General features: G+C 35.5%; 1 protein-coding gene across 1 annotated transcript in view; it reads right to left on the bottom strand.

Moving 5' to 3' along the window:
- Nucleotides 1–26,032, bottom strand: part of MAN2A1 (mannosidase alpha class 2A member 1) — a 161,947-nt gene that overhangs the window by 69,000 nt on the left and 66,915 nt on the right. Inside the window, exons 6-12 of the mRNA XM_025438203.3 lie at nt 24,342–24,515; nt 21,421–21,607; nt 16,921–17,098; nt 9,914–10,116; nt 7,028–7,210; nt 2,885–2,999; nt 1,553–1,620 (exon numbers count right to left, since the gene is read on the bottom strand). Coding sequence (XP_025293988.1) covers nt 1,553–1,620; nt 2,885–2,999; nt 7,028–7,210; nt 9,914–10,116; nt 16,921–17,098; nt 21,421–21,607; nt 24,342–24,515 — 1,108 coding nt within the window. The remainder of the gene's footprint in view (nt 1–1,552; nt 1,621–2,884; nt 3,000–7,027; nt 7,211–9,913; nt 10,117–16,920; nt 17,099–21,420; nt 21,608–24,341; nt 24,516–26,032) is intronic.

Raw genomic sequence — 26,032 nt, forward strand, 5'->3', positions numbered from 1 at the left:
GCATAAGCAGGGCTGAATTATCACTTACTGCTGACTAAAGCAAGGACAGTAGAAACCACAGGGTTTCTGACCCATTAGGGCTCCATCCCACCCACTCTACCAAGCACCCAAAGGAAGACTTAATGGGGTGCAGATGGGGCATGAATCGCTTATAGTAAGCATAAGGCATTCTTCCAGTCAGTAGAAACAAAGGTTTTTCCACCAAAATAGAAGAAGAGGGATTATGTCTAAAGCTAAAGAGATTTACAGACACCACAATTTAGTAGGGGCACAATATTTAAGAAACAGCCATATCACATCAACTACGTCAAAATATTATTTAAGAAAAAGAAAATGTCTTGTAATGGGATCATTACTGTCTCATGACCTGGCAACCTGGGAAAGCTTTTAAGCCTGCAACAAGATTTTATTTTATTTTATTTTATTTTATTTTATTTTATTTATTTATTTTATTTTATTTTATTTTATTTTTTATTTTATTTTATTTTATTTTATTTTATTTATTTATTTTTATTTATTTATTTTTTTCTGCAACAAGATTTTAAAGTTAAGACTGAAACTGTCTTTCTAGTTAATCTCTTCTTTTTCTGGCCAAAAAAAAAAAAAAAAGTAGGATTTCATCATTACTTAAGTGATACTTTTAGTGTTACTAAAAAAATACCTATCTTCTTGTTCAGAAGTATGAGCTGTATACATTTCAAGTCTCTACTTGAAGAGATTTAGCCAACTGAAGCTTTATGCATAATCAAAATGTCAACTTTATTAGCAATTGTAAATTTTCTCTAATACTTTGATTCCATTTACTTTTAAATAATTTTAATAAAGACTAGTTAAAATCATGAATTATCCCTTACAACTATTCTTTTATCCTACAATTTGTACATACTAAATTTCTCAATGTAGATAGCAATAAGTTATATTAGATAAGAATACACTGTGTATCTGGGTATAGTGGGTACTGGCCTAGTGATACTAAGTCATTAAAAACAGAAGACTTGGTTAAATAATTATCAATAAAAATATAAAACATTTCTTTATAAATAAGAGGCAGCCACCAAATTAATTGCCCCATTTTCAGGTCAACTGAACGCCTTTCCCATTTACCTTAACATAAATCCACAATGTTAAAATGAGACAATCTGACCAGCACAATGACAAATTATCCAATAAACAATTTACAGTAGGAACCCTTCATAATTAAGTTTCTTCCTTCATTTTAAAAAAATGGGATCAGGAATCAATGAAAATAAGTAAACAAAAAGTTAAAAAAGAATATAATCATAAATTATATTTACCATCCCATACCAAGTATCTGTAAAAAAAGAAATACTGTTAGAATAGTTCAACTCAGCAATCAATGTGGTAGCTATTAACACTGAACATGACAGTCATGGGAAAACAATCCATTTCTTCAGAAAATTTTTTGAAATTAATAAATTTATTAAATAAAATACTGCCTCAAAATGTATCCTAGCAAGAGAAAAGAATCATGAAAAAGCAAAAGCATCAAGTAAGGACAGTAGCAAAATTTTATGAGAAATTATGTATTTACCTTGGTTCTGCACTCAGCGTTAGGACGGTTTTTTGTGGTAGAGAACTCTGTGAGCTTTGTTTAAAATCCTATAAAAACAAACAAAAATTTTTATTTTTACTTTTAAAAGCTAAGTTTCAAAACTAACTATGTAATAGTACTTACAAAATCCTAAGAAGGACACAATGTGGGAAAAAAAAATCCTTTTTCTAGCTATATAAAGTCCACCAAAATCCAAAATAAGTAATTCTTGTGTGTGCACATATATATGCGTGTGTATTCAGACTTCACTAGAGCATATGTTACAGGGACTAGAGTCCAATTAGGAGCCAAGTAGATCAGAGTTCTAAAGATAATTTTGCAGAAAGTTTCATTATTTTACCTTTGTATCATAGGTTTCATATCCTTAAGCAGTGTATGTCCACTTACTGGATTTTTTACTTTAATATGAATATGTGATATTTGTAATTTCATTGCAAATATCAGGTTATGAAAATATTGAGGTTATTATCTGATTCCAGATGTGTAAGCTCCAATCACATGCAAAATTTCAAAGCCTATCATTTACAATAGACTCCAATGACAAAATGTTAAAACAATTTTAAAACAACTGAGTTGCTAAGTGGAAGTCTAAAGAGGTTTGCTAATTGTTCTTCCTTGTTGTTGAAGAGCATTATTTTCCTTTCAGAGTATGTTCTGTTTTATTGGCTCCTCTGATCCCAACACCGACATAAGCCAAGGCAGATATCATCCCATCTTACAGATAAATGAACGAGGGCACACAGATGTTAAGCAACTTTTTCAAGGCCCGTGCAAGCAGGTACAGAGGTTGAGGCTAATAGCTAGTCTCCTAATTCCTCAACCTCTCCTCTACTGTTACACACATCTGAGCCTGGCCCACACCACTCCATGGACTCATCCTGAAACCAGAAGGCAATTTAGGATCAAATTTGAAGTTCAGCAAGAACAGAGGAAGGTCTCACAGAAGTTCAAATACCAGGGAGCTTCTAATTAAAGCCAAGCAAATAACTAATTATAATGTTCGGTTACCTTCCAATATCATCTTAATGATGTTCTGAAAGCCCTAAGTTTCACGTAACAAAGTAAGTTCGTTAATTTTCATGCTTAGATCTAGTCAGAACAAAATATACACTACAAATCAACTACAGACACACTTATAGGAAAGAAGAACATATAGGTATTTCATATATAAAATGATACAAATTCTTTCAAATAATGTACAAGGAAATCACTGTTTTTCAATCTCTTTTCACTAAGCTTCTCACCCCCTTTTCCAATCCAAGAACAAAAGAATCACACATTTTTAAGATAATATAAAAGGTAGCAACTAACCATGTCTAGGAGGTTATCAAAAGAGTAAGAGTTGTACAAGTTTTTGTCCTTCAAAATAAGTAGTAGCGCTGAATATCCAATTATCTTCTTCAAATTCACCAATGAATTAAAGAGTCTGTGAACCAAAAATTTTACTGGTCTGAGAAGTAATTCAAACATCTGTATACAATATTTTCAGTTTTTTTAATAATGACCAAACTACCATTACTTTCATCCTGTATTCACAAAGTGAAACCTATAACGAATGGACTCTTCTTTGCCCAGAAATAGGTTACCAAGAAAAAAGAAGGTTAATCAAAAGACATCACTAATAAGGATTCATTTAAAATAGAAAATTTTCTGTACGCATCTGAGACGTGTAAATTTATTCAAACTACCGGAACTTTCTATGAATATCACACCAAATATTAAGAATATCCAACATGATCACTCTAATAGCTTTAAGGCATTCTAAGCAAAAAAGTGATTTGAGCCTTTATGTTAGAAAATTCTTCAAAAAATGTTGAAACAGCAGAAGGAAACATGAGATTAAACTGTCACTCACAAGAAAATTCAATCAGTATACATATTTCAAAACTCAAATTCCTAAAGAATTCAAATAAATACTTTGTTGACTTTAGTTTCATGTTCTTGTTCAAAAAAAAAAAAAAGAGTTTTCAGAGGTCTGGAAATGAAATTGTCTTTGTCCTTCTTACTTTTCTTGGTCATTAAAACTGTTAACTGTATTCAAACTGTATGCCTGAGGAACCAAAGAGATGCGCATGAATCAATCGATTCAAAATCAATTCTGGAATAGAATCTTGGTACATTACCAGCTATTACTGAACCACTATAAATGGGAAAAGAATTTGTTTCAAGTTTTTTTTTTCAAATTCCATCTTGTTTCTTTATAGAATAGGCATCCATAGGTAAACTCATTGGAGAAATCCGTAGAGAAACTTGGCTAACCATGCTTTCAATCAGCCATTGAATCTACTATGGTTATAGGGTGATTATGTTATTTTCCCCAATACAGGAAGCAATTTTGGATCTATATGTTAAGAACATTTTTGTTGGCATGCAACAACAAAAGAATGTGTAAGAGAATTAGAAATAACTTCTTTTTGCAGAGCACTGAGACTGCCTTCAAAGATGTGGGTGATCATAATCAATAAAGTAATTAACTATGCTAGCATGTTATACATTCACAGTATTAAAGTCTTAGGGACGTGGGTTCAGGCCATCATCCAGCTAAGTTTCTCAGTCTATTCAAGTGTTTTCACCAGACCAAAAAACAGTATGAATGAATACAATTCAGTTATACAAACAAGCCCCTTGATCTAAGTTTATTTTTATTATCTACATGGCTATCTTTATTAGGCTGTCAAAACCTGAAGAACAAAAGTCATGCTCTCCGTCAGCTGAAACCTTTTATGTATTACAGTGCACTGAAGTCCCGATTTAACGGAGGTAATGCCACACATCAATGTTCGTATCCTAAAGGCACACACACACAGTCTTCTAAGGAGATAAGCACAAGGTACTGGCACGGTATCCCCCAAATGCTTTCTCAGGATGCATAAAGCTGTTTTGTATAGAGCAGAGCAAGACTAAACACAGTAAATAAGTTTGGGAAGCATTGGGTAAAGCAAGATTTTAGACTGTCTCTAAAATCATTTTAAAATGTCTCAACATTTACCCTTGTGAGATTTCTCAGAGCCTCTAACTTCCTAACACACCCTTATCCTATAATCATTGAACAGTTCAGGGATCATCACTTGGAAATCAGTTTTCCATTCTGTTATCATTACTGCTCTTGAAAGCAGATATTATCACGTTTGTCCATGAATAGTTATATCTACACATTTGGAACCTCACACTCAACCTTTGTTCATTTTTTTCTCCAACCTACCTTTATTACGACTAGAAACTGGCAAACTCTAAATCTTTCTGTAACTGATCTCATTACCATTTCTTCTCCTGTACATATTACCCACTTTTAGGCTGAACATCCATCACAAACACTGTCCAAGTCTAATTCATTTTTTCATGCCATGGTTAGAATTAACCTTCAAATAGCCATGATGTATTCTTGCTCTCCAGGTGATAATTATATAAACATTCAATCTATTGTTGAAAGCAGTACACTAAGGAAGAATCACCCTTAGATGACAGAAGAAAAAGCTAGAAGGGTTGGGATCCCTGTTGGCATTGTGGAGCTGCTATACCTGAACTGAGGACCTGCAGAATTCTTCAACATGGCACAAATTTAAGTAGGATAGGATTTATTCATTTTCAAATTGCTATTACTAGCAGCCAAATGCAATCCTTAACTCTTACACTTGTTCATACGGGCACCTCTGCCAACATCTGAATAAACAGTCAACAGTCCAAGAACAAGAGAACACCCAATGCTAGCTGCCTCTCTGTTTATAACTCTTTAACTTGTGTTTTGAAACTTCCTACTTAAAATGTCTATGCTAATGACTTGATAATTGTGTAGACTTTTCAATGAAGTGTAAAGTTCTCGAAAAGCAAATTTACAAATGTCAAGTACAATTTACGAATTATTGTCTTTTTTCTTTAAGATGCAATTTTGTACGGTGATGTTTTTATAAGCTAAAAGCATAAGCAAACATATGGAGGAACTAATGACAGGCCTTCTGGAAAGGTTATGAAACATAAAATGTTCGGTTGCAAAAACTCAATGACCTGTACCCAAGTCTCTTTCAATATGGCAGCCAGAGAGCAAGTAGACAGTGTTAGGAGAATGACTTCTTCATTTCCTCTTAGGAACTCTTCTGGATCTAAGTTTCACTTTTAAACTCTCAATAAACCAAGAAGACAGGAGCAGATGAAAAGGAAAAAAATGGAGGATCTGATCTTACTTTTGAAAATGCATTCTGTGGGAGAAAAACCAACTATCATTATCAGCCAATGAGTGTTTGCCATTTTAAGCCCAGCTCATCCTCAACAGATGCCAAATACATTTGCCACTGAGAAGATATTCAAGATACCACCATGAATATATTTTCAAGGACTCAAGTCAACTAATGAAACCTCAAGAATTCTTTTTCCAAATATCTAGGAAGGCAGTCAAAATACTGTAACTAAAATTTTAATTAACACCTATTATGATTATTGATGTCCGTTGTGGATCAATCTGTAATGTTGACTTTATGTACTGTATGTACACATTTCACCTGGAAGAGGGAGCATTTATTTAAAAAAAGAGATTTGCTTTTTAAAACTATAAGAAAATCAGAGCATATTTTAACAGTTTTAAAATATTATCAAATATGCCATTATCGAAAAAAGTTTGGAAGAAATAATAATCTAAACTATCAGAAAACAATAATCAAAACCCCTTCCCCAACAAAGGAATCTCCTCTACACTGATTTCAATGAATGGTAACCCAAACTCGGGCATGATGATGGAAATCTCACTATCACAAAAGGTAAGCCTTTTGATTATGGGGAAGCACTACTTACAAAGTCTCCTGTTGTTCTGAGCTAAAGCCTGTACTCGCTATTTCCAACCCTGCAACGGGAAATTAACTGAGCTTCCACTCCCTCATTCATCTCACAGAGCTTCCAAGAGTTGGATGATTTTGATATCAATACTCAGGCCAACCAATTCTCATACCAATTCCTATATATCAAGGCTTCTAGGGTATTCTACTTTTTGGCTCTCCTCTAGGCTGATTCTTTTTTTGTCAATGTCCCTCTAAAAACAAAAAAATAAGAATAAAGGAGGTATCCAAGAACAACTGGATATGAAATAGGATGAAATTACACTGCTATACAATTAAGTGTAGTTCTTTATCTTCTTTGACTATAGCTATGATTTATCTGATACCAATCCTTGGTCAAGAAGGTAATCCTAATTACAATACTATACTCAAAAAACAGAATCAGCTTTATAATAATGTTTTACTACTCCATTTGCAGAAAATCACTGCAATAAAAAGTTAGGAGAGCTAGGACACTGTCAATAGATTTCCTGAAACCTGCTTTGAATACTGATTTTTTCTGTAACAAAACTTACAAGGGATGTCATTATTAATATGGTCTGATGTACATTAACAACTTCAAATATATAAGCCTGTGATCCAAAATTTAAGAAATTCTTGTTTTATAATCACTTTTTAATAATTATATTACCTGGTACCATAATCTACAACCACCCAATCTTTTGCAGTTCCTGTGATAGCATCATGATGTTGAAACAGTCCCAAATTTCTTCTGGCTTCCGTCAGTGCCATGTAATGGGATGATGAAAGAAATTTACTTATCTTGTACTTCTGAGCTTGTTTCAGGGCGAAATAGTAAAGAATTTCAGCAGCCCTAATTGCATAAAACATTCATTAATTTTTATTTCAAAACAAACATTTACTATTTAAAATACGTGGTACTAATTTTTAAAAATCTACAATTTTAGCACAATTTATAAAAAGATATTGATAATAAGCATTCCTATGAAACCGTCAAGGTATCCATCTAGTATATCTAAATTATCAATCATCAGCGAACATCATGTCTAAATTGATATAATGGGCCCTTGTTCTAGATGCTCCTGGAAAGAAGCCAGAACCCACTGGCAGCAAGAGAGGTTTACTTATGTATGACATAGTGAAAAAAATATCTTCACACAGCAGTTAAGAAGTGGATAATGGTTTCTGTCCTCTTTTTTCTCCAACATCACCATAGACACATACCATGAACCTCATCACCAGAAAGCCATTCACTGTCACATATGTACATGAAAGGAGAGCAGGTACAGAAATGGTCCCATAAGTGGAAGACAAACAGTGAAGGAGGGGGAGAGAGTGATGGCCTGACAGTTCACTGACAACAGCTAGTCTCTGTGCTGAACAAGAACATTCAAAAACTAGAGAGAATGTAACAATATAAATTGAAAGGTGATAAAACATATGCCATGATTTCTCATTTAAAGAACAAAACACTTTAGCTTAATAATAGTTTTTGAATAAGAATATGGATGGGGACTTATCATTTTCATGCCTTATTTTTTTCATCAGAGGGTATGGTTCAACACGGGTTTCAAAGGAAGTTCTTTAAAGAGAGATATGGCTTGATGAAGTAAAAAATATAAGAAGGTTCTTTATGCCAAACATTTTAAGGAGGATGGAAAGAAAATCAAGGCAGCTTAAAAATGTATCACAATATTAGGGAAGAGGAGAAATTTGAAACAAACAAAAAATTCCTTTAAATTTTGAAATAAAGAATATTAAATAATCTGTCTTAAATCCTAACTTTTCTAAAATTCATGGCATGGGAAACATTTAATCTGAATTAAGAAAATTGCATACATATGTTCATATATATCTAATGCACATTCCTGGCTTTTTAAAGAGTACATACATATATAGATATCCCAAAATGTAAAAATGGAAACTAAAAAATATTTTCTTCTTTATACTCTTTGATCCAAATATTTTACAAATGAGCATTAAGATGAAATAGCTATCATCAGACAACAAACTTGTTTTCAAATAAATTAATTATATTTGAAATTCATAATTATTATATGGTTTTTGTACTTTAAAGCAGAATTTTTAAAATATATTACCCGTACTAAGTACTTCACCTTAAATGTGTGCAATAAATTAAGACTGAATCAACATTCATCACTCTTTGTCTTGAAAAATAGTTGACTTTTAAAAAATCCATTAGTCCAAACAAGTCTCTACATTACTTAGTACTTTCTCTGTTTTTATCATGGGTAATTTAGAATAACATAATAGATAATAAATAACCTATAGGGTAAGAATGCATCTCTCTAATGTAGGATTATTATTATAAATACAATAATATGTATCCATCTGGCACATTTGTGAATATCCCAAAAAATAGTCAAATATCAGGCTTTTGAAATAATGGTAATGGCATAGCAGCAGTAAAAATAATATAAACACGCTACTATACCAAAGTACCACCCTCAGAGAAATTCGTGATTTTTATAAAAAGGATTCCCAAAATGGACTGTTTCTACCAGTAGAATGAAGAAGGTAGGTATGACATGACTTGTTATTTTTAATCCTGAGATTTATCATGAAAATGAATCACCATGAATTTGTGATCTGAACTAAGTTGAAAGTGTACTTATCATGAAAATGAATTAACCTGCCAGGTGACACACACATAGAGAGAGCCTCAGGAGTCCCTGGCGAGGTTCATCTTTACCAAAAAACAAGACTCAATTACTTAGCACTGAACTCTCCACTATGACAGCTATTAAGTAAATAGCGGGAATTGATTTAGTTAAATCAATTAAAATTAAAAGAAACTAAGAGTTCAGTTCACATTTCACGTGCTCAACAGCTCCATGTGGCCAGTACATACCGAACAGTGCAGAAAACAGAAACTGAGTATTTCTACCGCTGCAGGAAGTTGTTGGACAGAGACTGCAAGCTCTACTGGACAACGCCAGCTTAGAACCTTTCTGTTTTCTACCGACTTCTCTGCCTTCTCCCTGTCTGTACTTTTTCAGCCAACCACTCTACCTCCATCAGTTTTTGTTTCAGATTTTGTTCTTCTAAGCAGAAAATTAAACCTATAGAAATAGGTTTCAGGTAAATAAGAACTAAGGTGGAGCCTTTCAAGTTCTCCCACATATAGTCTTAGATTATGTACTTTGAGGCCCACATTTTGGCCACTGAGAGGTCCTTTTGGTCTGTGCTCATTTCTAACAATTTAGTCTGTCCAGTTCCTGACCTGCAGACACATACGACAATGTCACTGGATATTATCACGGTGTGCAAACAATACTGATAGTTAATTAGAAACATATAAAACACAAAATACAAGAGAAAGTCGAATCACATAAACTGCTTTTCCTTTCAGAACAAAAACCAGGTTTCTGATTATGCTTTGGAGACTTACCTCTGATTGCATTAAAATTTCACAATTACGTTAAACACATCCTAATACTGCATAAAGGCTGTATGTTATGCAAAACTCTACAAAAAGACAATGATGACATAAAAGAGGTAAATAATTAATGTAGCTATCTAAACGCAAATGTACCTTATATGGGATTCCAATATCCTATCCATTCGTTTGTAAAAGGGTCTGGATGTAAAGTAGCCACTCCAGTAATGATCATCTCGGTCAGCGTAAGTAAAAAAATCTCCACTTAGAACAGGGAACATTGATTGGCTATTCTTTCCACTGGTTACATCTTCTTTATCCAGTGCATCAAAATAATCCGATAAAGTCCCAAACTGTATCTAATTTAAAAAAAAGTTATACTTAAATTATTCATCATTACGTTAAAATTACTTCTAGCACTGAAAGAAGAAGTCAATAATAAATATTTAAGATGCACTTCCAGGTTAAGATGAAAATCTAGCTCAGATTTCACAAAACTCAAAAGCAGGGGAAAAATACACAGTATAACTCTTTTACTTGCATCAGGTCCCAAATTAAACTAAAATAAAACTTATACACCCAAGGGTTAGAAGAACTACTGAGATATACAAATTTGTGGATCTGAAAACTCCTTACAAATCTCCAGAATTTTGAACTGTGCAAGAGTCAGGGAAGAGAATAATTCAGAGAGGAGTAAAAGATGGGAGGAAGCAGCAAAAATAAAACATTTTATTTACATACCAGTTTTGTTAGCCATTAAGTACTTTCATATGTCATATGCACATACACTCCCCTTTTAAGGTGTCCCCTTCCCCCTGCTTTGAGCTCTCATAAGGAGACTTTAAGAACAGCAGGTCATTATAAAATTGGACTTTCTCTACCAGCAGGTAACATTGAATAGAAGGGAAACAAAGAGTGACAAGAATTGTAAGGTTGACTGCTCAAACGAAAAGGCCTTTTGACTAATGATTTAAATTACCAGAACATAAATCCATTTTTATGAGCCCAAGCTATTCTATAAATCAAAAGAAAAAAAAAAAAGGAAGTATTATACCAGACCATGTAAACAGATATTAAAGGCAGTGTTTTAGAAATAAACAGAGAGGGGATCCCTGGGTGGCGCAGCGGTTTGGCGCCTGCCTTTGGCCCAGGGCGCGATCCTGGAGACCCAGGATCGAATCCCACATCAGGCTCCCGGTGCATGGAGCCTGCTTCTCCCTCTGCCTGTGTCTCTGCCTCTCTCTCTCTGTGACTATCATAAATAAATAAAAAAAATTAAAAAAAATATTAAAAAAAAAAACAGAGAATGTAACAGGGGATGTATTCCTTTGAATGACAGTAAGATGCTAATTTTGTTGTTTTCTACACCCCCCCCCCGACACACACACACAGATACTAAAAGGTATTTCGATTCAACACAGCGGAAAAATAATTAATAATCAAGAGTAGCTAAAAACATTGAGTAGCACTCTAGCAGGGTGGTTAAGAACAGCACACAACCTGGACCCAGATAGCATGAATTTCAATTCCATCTCTAGCATTTATTTAATATGTGGTTTTAAGTATATTATATATTGTCTGTGTCTGTGTTACAACTACTAGGGTTCTAAGGAAAATGCAGAGAAACACAAATAGTAAACAATGGTGTTAAGTTTTAGCTATCATTTTCTATTGCAAAAGCAAAATTTCAGCTGGAAACAATGATATTCCTGAGACAAATATAAGTTATCATAATATACCTGTGGCACAATAAATTCTTATTAGGGTAGAAAAGATGGTTATTTCTAAATCCTTATGTTTATATCACAGAAAAACAATATTCAACAATATTACCTAGTCTTATCTTGGGCAAGTTAATCTATCTCTGCCTCAGTTTCTTCATCTATAATGTGGATAATTATAGAAGCTACCAGGAAATGTTCAGAAAATTAAGTTCAGAAAATTAAGTTCAGAAAATTTAAGTAAAATTAAATAAAGTAAAGCACTTTAAAAAGTTAATAGCAGGGCTTCCTGGATGGCTTGGGTCAGTTAAGTCAGATGCTTAATTTTGGCTCAGGTCAAAATATTGGTGTTACAAGATTGAGCGCCACACTGAGCCCTGTGCTGGGCATGGAGCCTACTTCAGATTCCCTCTCCCGCTCCCTGTCCCCTCATCAAGTGTGTTCAATCTCTGTCTCTCTTAAAAAAAAAAAAAAAAAAAAAAAGTTAATAGCAAATAGTAAGTACTCAAAAAATGAGTATTATTTATTACTAACACATTCTTTTTTTTTAAAGATTTTATTAGTTTGAGAGACAGAGAGACAGCATGAGCATGCAGAGGGGCAGACGGAGAGGGAGTAGCAGGCTCCCTGCTCACCAGAAGCAGGGAGCATGACCTGGGGCTCGCTCCCAGGACCCTGAGATGATGCATGACCTGAGTGGAAGGCAGCCAATTAACCGACTGCACCCCCCAGGCGCCCCACTCACTTAACACATTCTAAAAAGCAGAATGTAAGTGTGTGTGTATAACCATACAAGAGATGAGGGTCATAAATACAAAGAAATACAGCATTAATTTCAGACCCAATAGGTACAGGTAAGTTCAGGGAAGAATACTGATAAAAGTACCAAAATATCCAACAATCTAAATTTCTGATCCTCACGTTTTCATCTCTATAACAAAGGACTTCTATTAGATAACAAAATCCCTTTCAGATTTTAGGGAATTATGGCATGCTACAGAGTTAATATTAACAACAAAATATACTCTTTTAAAATATCTTGATTAAATTTTGGTGTTAGCCAACATAAATCTATTTCCCTCTCGGCAATTTCCCAGGGCAAAGTTTATGTAAGTGGTCTGGTAGGCCCCTTCTCATAAATTTAATTCAATCTCAAATGACTGGTATGTAATTCCGTATCTATGCTAGAGTAGTTCCCAAAGAAATTAAGAGTAAATTTTCCTTTTTTTTTTTTTTTTTTTTAAATTTTTTTTTTTTTTTTTTTTAATTTTTATTTATGATAGTCACACAGAGAGAGGGAGAGAGAGGCAGAGACACAGGCAGAGGGAGAAGCAGGCTCCATGCACCAGGAGCCCGACGTGGGATTCGATCCCGGGTCTCCAGGATCGTGCCCTGGGCCAAAGGCAGGCGCCAAACTGCTGCGCCACCCAGGGATCCCAAGAGTAAATTTTCCTACAGAGTCTCTTGGTAGCTCAAATAAAGTACATATTCGGGAGACCTAAACAAATAACCAAAAAAAAAGGTAAATTTTTTTTTACACTAACCTTAAACATAATCAAACTTCTCTATCAGAACATAGGAGGAAAAATTACATAAATTGTTAAATCACTGATGATCAATGGCAAGCTATCTCAGCTAGTAGTAAAATGTCAGTTTTTTAGCCATCTAAATTCAATTGTTTACTTTTGTTTTTCCTTTCATTAAAGAAAAAAATGATACATTGAGGCTTCCAGCTTGGGCAAAATAACTTCAAACATCCTATAGAGAACAGATGTTAACTAGATAAACCAGAGAAAAAAAGCTTTTGTTTAAAGGTATCTAAGGGCACTCAAAGCACCCAACAGTTGAGTCACAAAAATTCTGCAAAGAAAGAAAATACATTAGAGGTCACTGGGAACAAGGTTAGAAATGCAAAAGTCAACTGTATTTTTATACATGGAATATACCATGTTCATGGATGGCCTAATATTTAAAGAAGTTAATTGTACTCAAATTGATCCATAGGTTCAATGCAATCCCAAACAAAATTCCAACTTTTTTTTTTGTTTGGTAGAAATTTAAAAGTTGATCCCAACCCTTTTTAGAACTATAAAGAAAAATAACCAACTCAAATCTTGAGAAGGAAAACAAAATTAGAAGACTTATGCTATCAGACATTAAGATCTATTATAAAACTAGAGTAACTGGGGCAGCCCGGGTGGCTCAGCCGTTTAGCTCCACCTTCAGCCCAGGGCATGATCCCAGAGCCCTGGGATCGAGTCCCACGTCGGGCTCCCTGCAGGGAGCCTGCTTCTCCCTCTGCCTGTGTCTCTGCCTCTCTCTCTCTCTGTGTGTCTCTTGTGAATAAATACATAAAATCTTAAAATAAATAAAAATAAAACTAGAGTAATTAAGACAGTATGAGATTAGTCAAATAGACAATTGAAGAGTCTATACAAGATCCATAATATATATCCAAATATAGTTTCATAATTACTGACAAGATGCTGCTGCAGTAAAGTGGACAAACTGGTCTTTTCAATAAATGATGGTAGATATCCATATGGACAAAAATGTACCTTGATCCCTGTCTTCATACAATCCACAAAAAAATCAATTCTAAATAGGTTACAGACCTAAATATTGAAGGTAAAACAATAAAGCTTCTGGAGGACAGCTTCATAAGAAGTGTATTTTCATGACTGTGAACAAAAATTTCTTAAGCAGAACATGACAAACACTAACCATAAAGGAAAATACTATTATACTAAATTAAAATGAAAAATTTCTGTTTACCAGAAGACAGAACTAAGAAATTAAAAAACAGGCTTACATAGAGTGGAAGACAATATTTGCATAATTTTTCATCTGAAGAAAGACTCAAGCCAAAATATATAAAAGAACTGTAAATGGTACAAAAAGACAAAACAATTTAAGGAAAAGTCATCAAAAGATTTAAATAGGCACTTCACAAAAGAGGATAAATGGCAATAAAGTTCTGAAAAGAGGTTCAACTCATTAAATACTAGGAAAATATAAAATAAAACCATCACATCTATCATAAAAAATAAGAATGGAAAAAATCCTAACGATACAAAACTTGAATAACAAAGTACAGCAATATGAAATTGTTGCATAATGCAACTAGTGCATCTGTTTGGGATGCTGTTTGGTGGTACCTACTGAGGTTGAACATGTGCATACCCAATGACCACAAATTTCCATCCCATTTTATACATACAAACTCACATACATGTATATAAAAAATGCACAAAATATTCAGAATGGTTTTATCTGTAATACACAAAACCTGGAAACAACCCAAATGTCTATCAATAATACAATGGACAGACTGTAGCATGTCTATCAAATGAATACTGAGATAATATACAGTATTCAAAACGAATATACTGTGGGGCACCTGGGTGGCTCAGCTGGTTAAGCATCTGACTTGATTTTAGCTCAGGTCATGCTCTCGGGGTCTTGAGATGGAGCTTCATATTAGGCTCCACACTCAGCGCAGAGTCTGCTTGAGAGTCTCTCTTTCCTCTCCCTCCGCTCCTTCCCCCACCCTGCTCACACACACTCTCAAATAAGTAAATAAAATCTCAAAAAAAAAAAAAATGCTGCCACATGCAATAATACAGATGAATCTCGCAATATAATGTGGAGCAAGAGAACACAAAATAGCACCTATTTAGACTCCCTTCTTACATTAAAAGAAACAACACTAATCATTAATTATAGAAGGGAAAATAAGGTTATTTTTGTAAGATTTGGCAATGATTTGAAGGACATCTAAGAGACTCTTTTTGGATGCCATAAATGTTCTGTCCTAAACTGGATGGTTGTTACATGGAGGTTTTTAAACTTAGAAAATCCTCTGTACACTTAGGATTTGTGCACATTTCCTACGTATATGATATTTCAATTTTTAAAATAACTCAGTGGGCAAAGGAGGAAATAAGTAAAATACTAAAATCAGGACTTTAATTCTTTAGAATCTGGTGGTAAATCCTTTTGTGGACCTCAAAAACATTCACTAGGAAGATATGTTCAGGGATAAAATACACAAATACATATGCCATCTCCTAAGCAAATGTTCATGTATGAGCTTCATCTTTGAAGAGATATTAGAGGTGATTTAAACATAGACCTGATGCACAGAGTAGGAATTCAGTTGCGAATATCTTGAATACATTTGGAATTTTATTTAAGTTTATGTATTTAATATTATTTACATTTACTTAACAAACTTGAATTCTCACTACACTATCATCAGCTTTCTAATTTCCTAAACAGCAACATCTCTTCCTTTCTATATTATTCCTAGAGATACTCTACCGTCTCACAGGTTGGTATGTGAATACAATAAACACATTGGATAATTTCTTCACACAGGAGTCTTGTTTGAATCCTGACTCATGAAACATCTGCTAAAAATGCCTGTACGTGATCAGAAAAATCTGAATCTATCTGGATATATGATAATATTGAATTATTGTTCATTTTTTGGATGTAATAAAGGCATTATGATTGTATTTTTAAACAGTCTTTATCACTTAGATACATACCAAAATGGTTCTAGATGAAACTACACGACTACTATTTCTTCTAAAATAATCCCTGGGAGAGGGTGAGAGAGGACAGTGAGGCACAGCTGAACTGAGAGTGACCTTCAGTTGATCAATGTGGTGGCTGAGCTATGGATACGGGGAGGCAGGGGTCTGGGAGGAGTATTTGAATTGTTCTCAAAAATTTAGGGTACCTTCATAATTTTCCAAAAGGGGGAAAAAAGGGAAAAACGACAGGCAAATGGTTGATTTTGGGAAGTCTTCTCAACTAAGAAAAATGCTAGTGTGTTCTCTGGACACAAGACATTCATTTGGAAAATGCATGACATGTTCATCTCCATCTGCCAGTCATACCCATTAAATCAGAAGGATGCAACCATCAGAAAGAAACAAACTTTCGATGCTGGCAGAAAAACAGGACATGACTGAAAAATGAAGATCACAGCTTAGTACGTGCATGTTTACAACTATGTAGAAGTAATGCCTCTTAGATGCTATAGGAATGGGAGGAAAGGGACAACTTCAGAAATGCAACTATAGTACTAGATAATTTTCCTCTTTAAGAACTACACTTACATAAGGACTAAACATTCTAGGAAATACTGGGATGTGGGACAAAGAAACTAAAGCTATTGTGTTTTAGCCTCATTTAATAATGAAGCTCAAATTCAACTACAGTATCATAATTAAATATTCTCAAATTAACTCTGGGAAACAAACAAGGGATAGTGGAAAGGGAGGTGGGCAGGGGGTTGGGGTGACTGGGTGAGGGGCACCGAGGGGGCACTGGACGGGATGAGCACTGGGTGTTATGCTATATGTTGGCAAATTGAACTCCAATAAAAAAATTATTTTTCTGCATCTAAAAAAAAAAATATTCTCAAATTACCTTAACATTATACTCAGGATGAGAATTCATATAATCAAAAAGCAGCTGATAATTCTTAAACTGATGATCCCATTCTGTGCGTTCACAGTAGCGAAAATCATCTCCTAGTGGGGCCAGGACAACTGTAGTACGGAAGAGCTTTGACTTCTTCCGGTATTGATCTAGAAGCATTTCAGCCCTACAAAAGAAAAAGGGAAAAATAAGAATAGTATTAAGAAAAGGACAATGGGGCAACTCATTAAAAAGTGAATTATGTTAAAAGAAATTATATATTTTACCTGTATTCTAGGTATGATTTATAAGGCAGATTTTTTTTTAAACTCTTACACTAATTTTCATAATCCACTTAAAATATACATAAATTCTGGGGCACCTGGGTGACACAGTTGGTTGAGCATCTTGAAAAGAGTTGGTTGAAACTCTTGGTTTCAGCTCGGTTGTAGTCTGAAGGTCATGAGATCAAACCCTGCATTGGGCCCCCCATTCAGCACAGAGTTGGCGTGGGACTCTCCCTCCCTCTCTCCCTCTGCCTTCCCTTCTGTGTGTGTTCTCTTGTGTGCACTTCTCTCACTCTCTCAACTGAATAAATAAATCTTTTAAAAAATATAAATTCTTACCAGAGAGAAAAACCCATAGTTTTCCAATGGATCACCCTTAAAGAAATAAAGTCACATACTAATATTGACATATAATTACTGGGAACAAAGGCCTCCTGAAGCCCTGTCACATACCTTGGATCCAGCTTGCCCATGTTTTAAAATAATTTAGACCAAGAAGACAATAAGGATTTCTTCATCTACATAAACTTTGAGGTTGGCTTTGACTTAAGATTCCTTTCTCTGATTTGATCTAAACTTGCCTGACTAAACATAAAAAAAATAGTTTGGATGAACCAATTATAGAATATGATTTCCTCTTCAAAAGGAAGAAAAACAGCTCACTTAACACCTGCCATCAATAAACAGGTGTCTGTCACAGTGTCCTTCTCAGTACTGATCAACAGATAAAGCCGTGGAGTTGTATTAGCTTTTGGGGTTTCCACCTCCCTTAGATCTACCCAATGACTCCAAAGGTCACCTAAATACTAGGTGTGCAGATGTGCTTTCATATTTCATATTCTAGTATTCTGTAGAAAACCTTTGGGGTTGAACTGCTGATGTCGAAGTGGGGCACCGTTTGAGGAAGTCTAGGAATGGCTTACAAAAAGGAAATTAAGCAGATGAACTCAGAGTAGTTCTCAATGTTTGTAATGCCACGCTTAAGAAACTAGTGATAAAAGACTAATATGCTTTTTACCCAGTATTCCAATTTTCATTTCAAGGGTTATCCAGAAGTTCGTTCCAATTTACAAAAAATTTATGCAAGAAACACAAAGAATATCAATAATGGAAAGAAGTATTTTATAGAATTTAAAAAATTTAAATTTATACTCTCATATGATCTTTTTATACTGATAGCTTCTGAAATTGCCTTGCAAATATTGAATTATTAGCCAAATTTAATAACTTGGTGAGTAAAATATAACCATAATATCCTTACATAACATTGTTTTCTGAAATTAGCATTCAGTAGAGAACTTAATTTTTACTAATCATTTACTAATGTTTCACACTTACCAAAAATAACTTTAGATTATTACTTATAATTCAAAACCACGTGTCTAATGAGATTAATCAGAAAAATAAATAAGAGAAAAATAAATGAGCAAAAAGCCAAACATATAAATCACAGATAAAAGATATGCTGTGACTGAGCATCCAATCAGATCCCCTGAGGCAACCAGCATAGAAAAGGATAATTACTACTAGATCTCCCATGTCTCGTGTGTATATGCATAAGACACATAAGAGGAAAAAAAAAAAAATCACAAAACAAATGTGACCTTTCCATTCAGCATCTGTCCTAACTCCCAAGCTCCTGCGTAGACGGTTCAACACTGGGAAAGCCAAGGGACCAATCTACACTACCTAGTAAAGAGTAGATATTCATTAAATATATGATACACTAAAAACAAATGAACTGACCAATATCACATCTGAAAATGTGCAGCTGCACATGAGAAGCTGCTCTTCTCTTTACCAGGTTAGAAATGTCAACTTAACTAGAACCAAGAAAAAAAAAAAATTCCCTAGAACATCCTGTATCACCTGACATGTAAATCACCATCATACGTAAAATATATGGTATGAGAACAAAAACTCAACTTGATAAAGAATGGTATTTCCTTTTCTTTTCTTTTTTTTTTTTTTTTTTTTTTGCTAAGTACAGGAACCTGCTGAACTACACAGTATCAATTTTATCACCTGTAAATTATAGTTAAATTTCATTTTCTCTAGGGTATTAAAAATCATGTGCCACGAGGCTGGAATGCCCGTGTTTGATCTCCACTCATCACAAAGTAAAAAGGAAGGTGATATCTGGATGTGAAGTAACGAGTAGAGTTAAGATTTCAAGACTTATAAGAAGTTTTTAAAAAATCTACATAAGTATTAAATAGACTCTTTCATCTCAATGCCCTCAGGTGCCTGGAAACCACTTGCAGAATCACTGGAACTGACAGCACAAGGTATGTTCCTGGGGGGCAATCTTTGAAGTGTCAGGTGGGACATAGCAAAAGGATTACACAAAATAGCTTTTCTCCCAATAATGCACTTTAAACAGGTGATGTCAGCTACATCCAAGAAAGGAAAAGAGGAGCCTCAGTAGGTCTTTGGTGCCACTGAGGCATTTGGTTACCCTCAAAGAAATTCCCTATCCCCAAACCCCTGAGCTGCATCACAGCCTATGCCACATGACTCTACACTGTTTGCTAATAATATACTGGATTATTCTCCTCTGTCTAACCAACTTAACCCCAGGAAGCATGCTATTCACTGTTCCTCACTGATTTTTCATGGCTGTAGGAACCAAAAAAAATGAAATCACGTTGATCCCCAATCCTGGACAGTTTTTCAAAAAAAAAAAAAAACTTTAAAAGTCAGATTTTGCTAGAAGGGATCTATGGCCTCAAGAAGGCTGCCATGTTTAAAATACCTTTCTGTGTGCCACAGTGAGAGGCTCACAATGGATTATTTTATGGCCACAAGCACTGACTCAAGGTAGAAAGACCCAATCTCACCTTCTCCTTCCACACAGTTTTTAAAAAGCAATTTTTAAAAAATAAATAGACCTGATAGTGCACAGTGCAAAGATCTTACTTTATTTAAAAGGCTTTATCATTGTAGTTTGCAACCACCTGGGGTGACCATGCTGGCACCCTATTCTCATTCTGTTGGGCTGAAGATTTTTCCAAAGTTCCCTGGGTGATTTGGGCAGCCACAGTTGATAACTACTCATCTGCCTCACTCTTGCCTATTTTAACACTCCTGTGGAAGGTAGGATGTCCAGCTTCTTCTTAGCAAGCCACACCAGCATAGAGTTCCCAGAAACCATCAAACTTACAAATGGCAAAAAGACTGCACATAATTATTGGTATACAAGTAATGCACACAATTTGATGAGTTTAAAAAAAAATGCCTACACTTGTGTCACCATTATGTTATTGAAAAATTTTTAAGGATAACATGTACAAGAACCTAGACAGAGTAGGTTTTCGGAAACCAGAAATTCTAGGGTCTCAATAATAGAGTTAATGAACGTGGTTTGCAGAGTTTATGGCCGTCATCCTACTTTAATTGTTTATAGTTGCCCCTCTCACTCTCAAAACTCTCCTCATGTGGATAATAAATAACACGATCTAAAAAAATAAAATTAAAAGCCTGTATAATTTTTCTGCCAGAGGTGAGTGGTTTATATCACAACAAAATGTTTTATTTAAAGGCATTACACACCAATAATTTTTAAGTGAAGAAATTAAACTTTAAAAGCGCGCAAATTAGAAGTATAGGTAACTTGGTATATAATAAGACGCTTCTGTCGTGAATGTCATTTTCTTACTAAGAAAATGATTCATTCCTTTTTTAGGTAAATAAATATCCTTAAGTATAAACATTCCTAATTAAAATGGTCTGTAAGTCAAAAATATCAGAAAGATCGAAAGTGTGTATTCATCAGAGCTGGGCAGCATCCACAGTTACTGAAATTGTTATTAGAAGAACAGATAATTATACTCTTTATGTGTTCCATTTCAATAAATGTGTTTTTGCAGTTGGGTTGCTTTTCTTACCAACGTATACAATAGAGACCAGAAGTTTTATTATCAATGAAAGTATATGAGATCAATCAAACACAGCAGAAGGCTTTTATAATAAGGGCAAAGGAGAAGGTAATAACACAGTGTTATAGGTTCTCCATTGTATATTGATCAACTGTTGTTCATTTTCCATTAAGTTATAACACAAAAAGGCACAGCTGAAGCTCTGGCATTTTTAAGTCACTTTAGATCTTGTTGAATGAACACCTTGAACATGGGTAATGTTGGCCACCGAACCCTTTAGCAGAGAGCAGCTGAGCTGCTGCTTTGTTCAAGATGCTGTCTTAACGAAATGCAGATTTTCATACCTCTTTTGGACATTTCCAAGATGTATTGTTTCTGGGGGGACTCCCCAGGGACAACCAAATCTGCCTCCAGGAAGCCGTTTAAAATCAAACTGGCAGCATATTTTAGGATCAGGTCCGCACGTATGAGGGATGTCATAGCTGTAGAAGGGCATCATGTGGCAAAAAATATCTGTGCCAGATCCCAGATCTAAAATAAAGAGCCAACAGACAAACCTGGATTTATAAATTTTGTTTTCCCAAAATTGTTCAGAATGCCAGTACTTTCTATATATACATAATGCAAGCTCGACCCTAAATCCACAACCTAATCTAACTACTACTAAGGCATCAACTCCAGCGGCATTCGACGGCCACCAGCCTGAAGGAAGAGGCTCACATCTCAGTCTCTGTCCAGGTCTTCTATGGGAACTTAGCAGAGACCCATCAGGAACCAGCATCTGCTGGCCTGGACAGATACAAACCGAACAGAAGCAAAAGTTATCACTGGCTGACCCAAAATTAATGCCACGTCCATCCCTGGCTGCTAGCTCCTGCCACACGTGGGTCCCCATCAGTAACGGGACACACTGAGAAAGACCACTACGCTAGCCGCAGAGGAGGGGTGAGAAGAAGAGAGGAAGAGAAGGTAAAGGAAGAAGTTAGAAAGGCTTGTGAGAATCCTGGGCAAAGTGCAAGCATTTCTTGCTGTGAGGAGAAGAAAGGGCAACCAGAAGAGTTCGCAGAGTCTCCCCGATGTTCACCGATATAGAACCACTGGGACTTTTCACCAAGAGAGCAGCACAGAACAAGCGAAAGTACTTTTCAAAGCCAAAAATAGCAAGAATGAAAACAAAGCAAACGAAAAATATACAGAAAGCGAGCACTGGTTCCCAACGCAGAACTGTTTTTAATCAATCCTCAATGCCAGCAGGTGTCATCATGGCCCTTGAGAGATCAGCAGCCTGTCACCCAGGGATGGGGGCCTTAACCAAGGGTGAAAAGGGGTTATCTTTGTAGGCTCCTGGCCTGTAAATACTGTAAATCCCCCTTTATTTACATATGGATCCCTACTTTTCAGCAATGGGTTACGTGCTGCTTTTATAACAAAGACAGACACAACAACTGCAACGAAAACAAAAAGGCGACACACACATTTAAAAAAAAAAAATGAAGATAACTGCTTCATTAAGAACCAGAACACACAAAGCAGCTCAAATGAGTTCCAAAACATAATTTTGAAGCAACATGTTCAAATCTATCTGGTAAGTGCTAAAATATTCCAGTTCTATCTCATACTCCATTTAGTTAAAGTAATTACCGGCTTTTCTAAATTTTAAAGCTATTATAATTTGTGTATTTCTGTGCTGGAAACTGTTTCCCTGAATCACACTGGAATGTGACATCATGGATGCTGGTCACTAACGCTTGCCATCCACACAGAGGCCCTCCCGGTGGCGACTTTTCTTCCCTTTGCTGGTAGATCAAAGACACACTCAACATCTCCACTCCTACACCTCACACCATACTCTACAGCAACTCGTTTACACATTTCAGTTGGTCTCGTCTTTTATCAAATTAAGACTGTAATTCCCTTACAGGTAAGGAAATTTTCTTTATTTCTTCCAACTGTGGCATTAATTATATGAAAGTACTTAGTAATTTCTTGCTGATTGATATTTACAGGCAATTTTCATGTAGGAAACAATGTTAAATAGGGCCTCTTCAAATTAACAATTTTTTTTTAAATTAATATGTTCCTTTGCATTTGATCAAACCATACAGGATATAACCCCCTGCAAGTTCTTGTTTTTCCTACAGGTTTTATTTTCCAGAATAAGAAAATTATATAGTTAATTTCTTTCCTTATTAATAAAAAAAAAAAAGCAGTACATATAAGGAAGTTACTGTCTGGATTTACAAATGAGTTTTTGAAAACACTTAAGGGGGGACCTAATTTTCACAGGAAAGCAAGAATGATGCAGTGCAGTAATTTCTGAACATTGTTTTAGCAACAAAACCCTTTTTGCAGATGAAATCTTACTGAGAACTCAGTACCAGGATGGCAGCAAATGCCAGGGAGTTAAAATCCTGGGCTTCTGAACTACACAAAGCTGGATTCAGATCTCGCCTCTGTACCTACTACCTGTATGACTTTTGGCAAATGACTTCCCAGCTCTATGCATCCATTTCTTCACCATTTTTTAAAAGGGATAAAAAGAGAATCAAATTTAAAGGATAAAGGTTTAGTGTGAAAGTAGATATAAAGCATATAATACAATGCATGGCCCATAATAAGAACTCAATAAAGAAAAAGAAATAATAAGGTATTCTGAATTAAATGAGTTAGGAAAGGCAAAAACCTCTCAAGAAGGTAATTCCTCCCCACCCCCCAGCAAAGAGCTATAGAAGTATGACCTTGGAACACCTGTGCGCCCACAGAATACAGCGTGAAAACAAGCAATGCGGGTAACAGGAGGGCTTTTTCCTCCTGTTCCAGGAGGACAGGATAAAGGTTTTAAAAGGCAATTCTTACTAGATGCAGAGACAGGAAAGACAGGAGGAGGAAACACTGGCTGAATGTGAAATAAATGACTGGATGTAAGTTCTAACACATGTTCAACTTTGTGACAAAACAGGTTCTTTTCAAAACAGAAGCAAATAAAAGCATTATTTACAAAAGACTAATTCCTTACATTTATTTACTTCCTTTGGGCATAAAAAAGAATCCACAATGTTCTCTAGATAAATATCCTCATCACTGCCTGAAAGAATCTTAACACAAATACACTGGGGAAAAAAAATTTTAAGAATGTGTATCTCCAAGCAAGCTAATTTTCAAGACACTCTGAATACAACCTGTAACAGCAGGAGTTCATAACCCTCATGAAACAAATAACATCTAGGTCAAGTGAGATCTTCCACTTTCATCAAAACCTACATACCCCAATTCTGTCTCCAAAAAAATTCCAGCGTTTTATGCAATGCAAAATGTTTCTTAACTGCATAATGAACTCTCTGAATAAGCATGTGAGAAAATCCAGCACGTTTGAGAAGGTAAGCCATTGTTGGTGAATGTCCAAAAGGATCAATAGCCCAACCGGACCGAGGTTTCACTCCTGTTGATAAAGAAAATAAGCGTTATTTTTTAAATTGATAATAAAATGAGGGATCCCTGGGTGGCGCAGCGGTTTGGCGCCTGCCTTTGACCCAGGGCCCGATCCTGGAGACCTGGGATCGAATCCCACATCGGGCTCCCGGTGCATGGAGCCTGCTTCTCCCTCTGCCTGTGTCTCTGCCCCCCCCCCCTCTCTCTGTGACTATGATAAATAAAAAAATAAAAAAATAAAAAAATAAAAAAAATAAAATAAGATAATAAAATGAAAAGGAGTCACAACACATTCAGAGCCATCAGAGTTCTGTGGTTTTCTGGGTTTAAGGACAAAAGATCTGCCCCAAGTTACCCTTTAGCATATGATCCCAGCGGGTCTCCCAAACAGGGAGATGTCACCCCTTGCCATGTCTTCCCAGGCAGGGCAACTGCACCGGAGGTTAGTCAACTGGAGCTGAAAGAAGCACTCTGGCATCTTAGAAGGACTGGAGAGCTACTGCCATTTAGTGGTGCTAGAGAAACAGAGGACCGAGCCCCTGCCCTCTGAGACCTCCAGTCTGATTTTTCCTTGAGCTGGATAACCCAGCCACTTGCTATGTAACAAAGAAAAGTGAGCGAACGTATTTCAACCTGTACCCCCTCAGTCCCAACATCTGTCTTTCATATCGCACAGCTCCAAATCTGCCACTAGCAGAACTAGCCAAAATAGCTGTACTAGGATCCATTAAATCTTAATGAAATATAATTATAATACAACACTGGTACTTTCTCTCTACCTAGAGAAGATCGATTGGAATTTTTCACAACTGACTCTCGGCAATCCTAAGAGCCACTGACAGCTCAATTTCACAAAGGGTACAATGTAAAAAATAAACATAATAAAGATTGGAATTAATGAAAGAAGACTATTCATCTGGCATTATACAAATCTCATCTTTTATTTATTCAGGACCCTCAAAAGAAAACTTGTCCATACAACCTATATGTATCTACCTAAGTACTAGGACTGTGTGCTTTTTTTTTTTTTTTCAGTCAAATGCCTGTTTAGCACTTTCCATACACTTAGACGATGACAGGTTCTAGGATGACAAAGATGAATTCATCTTGATCTGACTGCACAGAATGTCATGCCAACAGGTGTAATACAGAGTGACAGAAAAGGGAGGGAAGGAAAGAACTCTGTAGAACAATCCTGAAGATGAGCAAAGAGCTGAAAAGCCAGCAAAGGAGACGAAGGACAGAAAGTCAGAACTCTCAGAGAGAGGACCAAGGGTATGTGTCAAAACTCAAAGAACTGACTACCTATTTTTGCACGTCACCTATGTAATTCACTTCTAAGAACTGAAAAGAGGTCTTGAACTCTCTATTTAGTATTTTGGGGGCTTTTTTGTGGTGCTATGGTTTAACAATTCTGGAACTCCTTTCCATGTATTCCACGATTGAGCAAATTTAAGACAAGGGAGCCAGGTTTCACACCGTTAGGAAAAGGAACTACCGAGTATGTAAATGTGGGAGAGCAGAATG

The sequence above is a fragment of the Canis lupus genome, chromosome 3 (genome assembly GCF_003254725.2).
Source record: "Canis lupus dingo isolate Sandy chromosome 3, ASM325472v2, whole genome shotgun sequence".
NCBI lineage: Eukaryota > Metazoa > Chordata > Mammalia > Carnivora > Canidae > Canis > Canis lupus.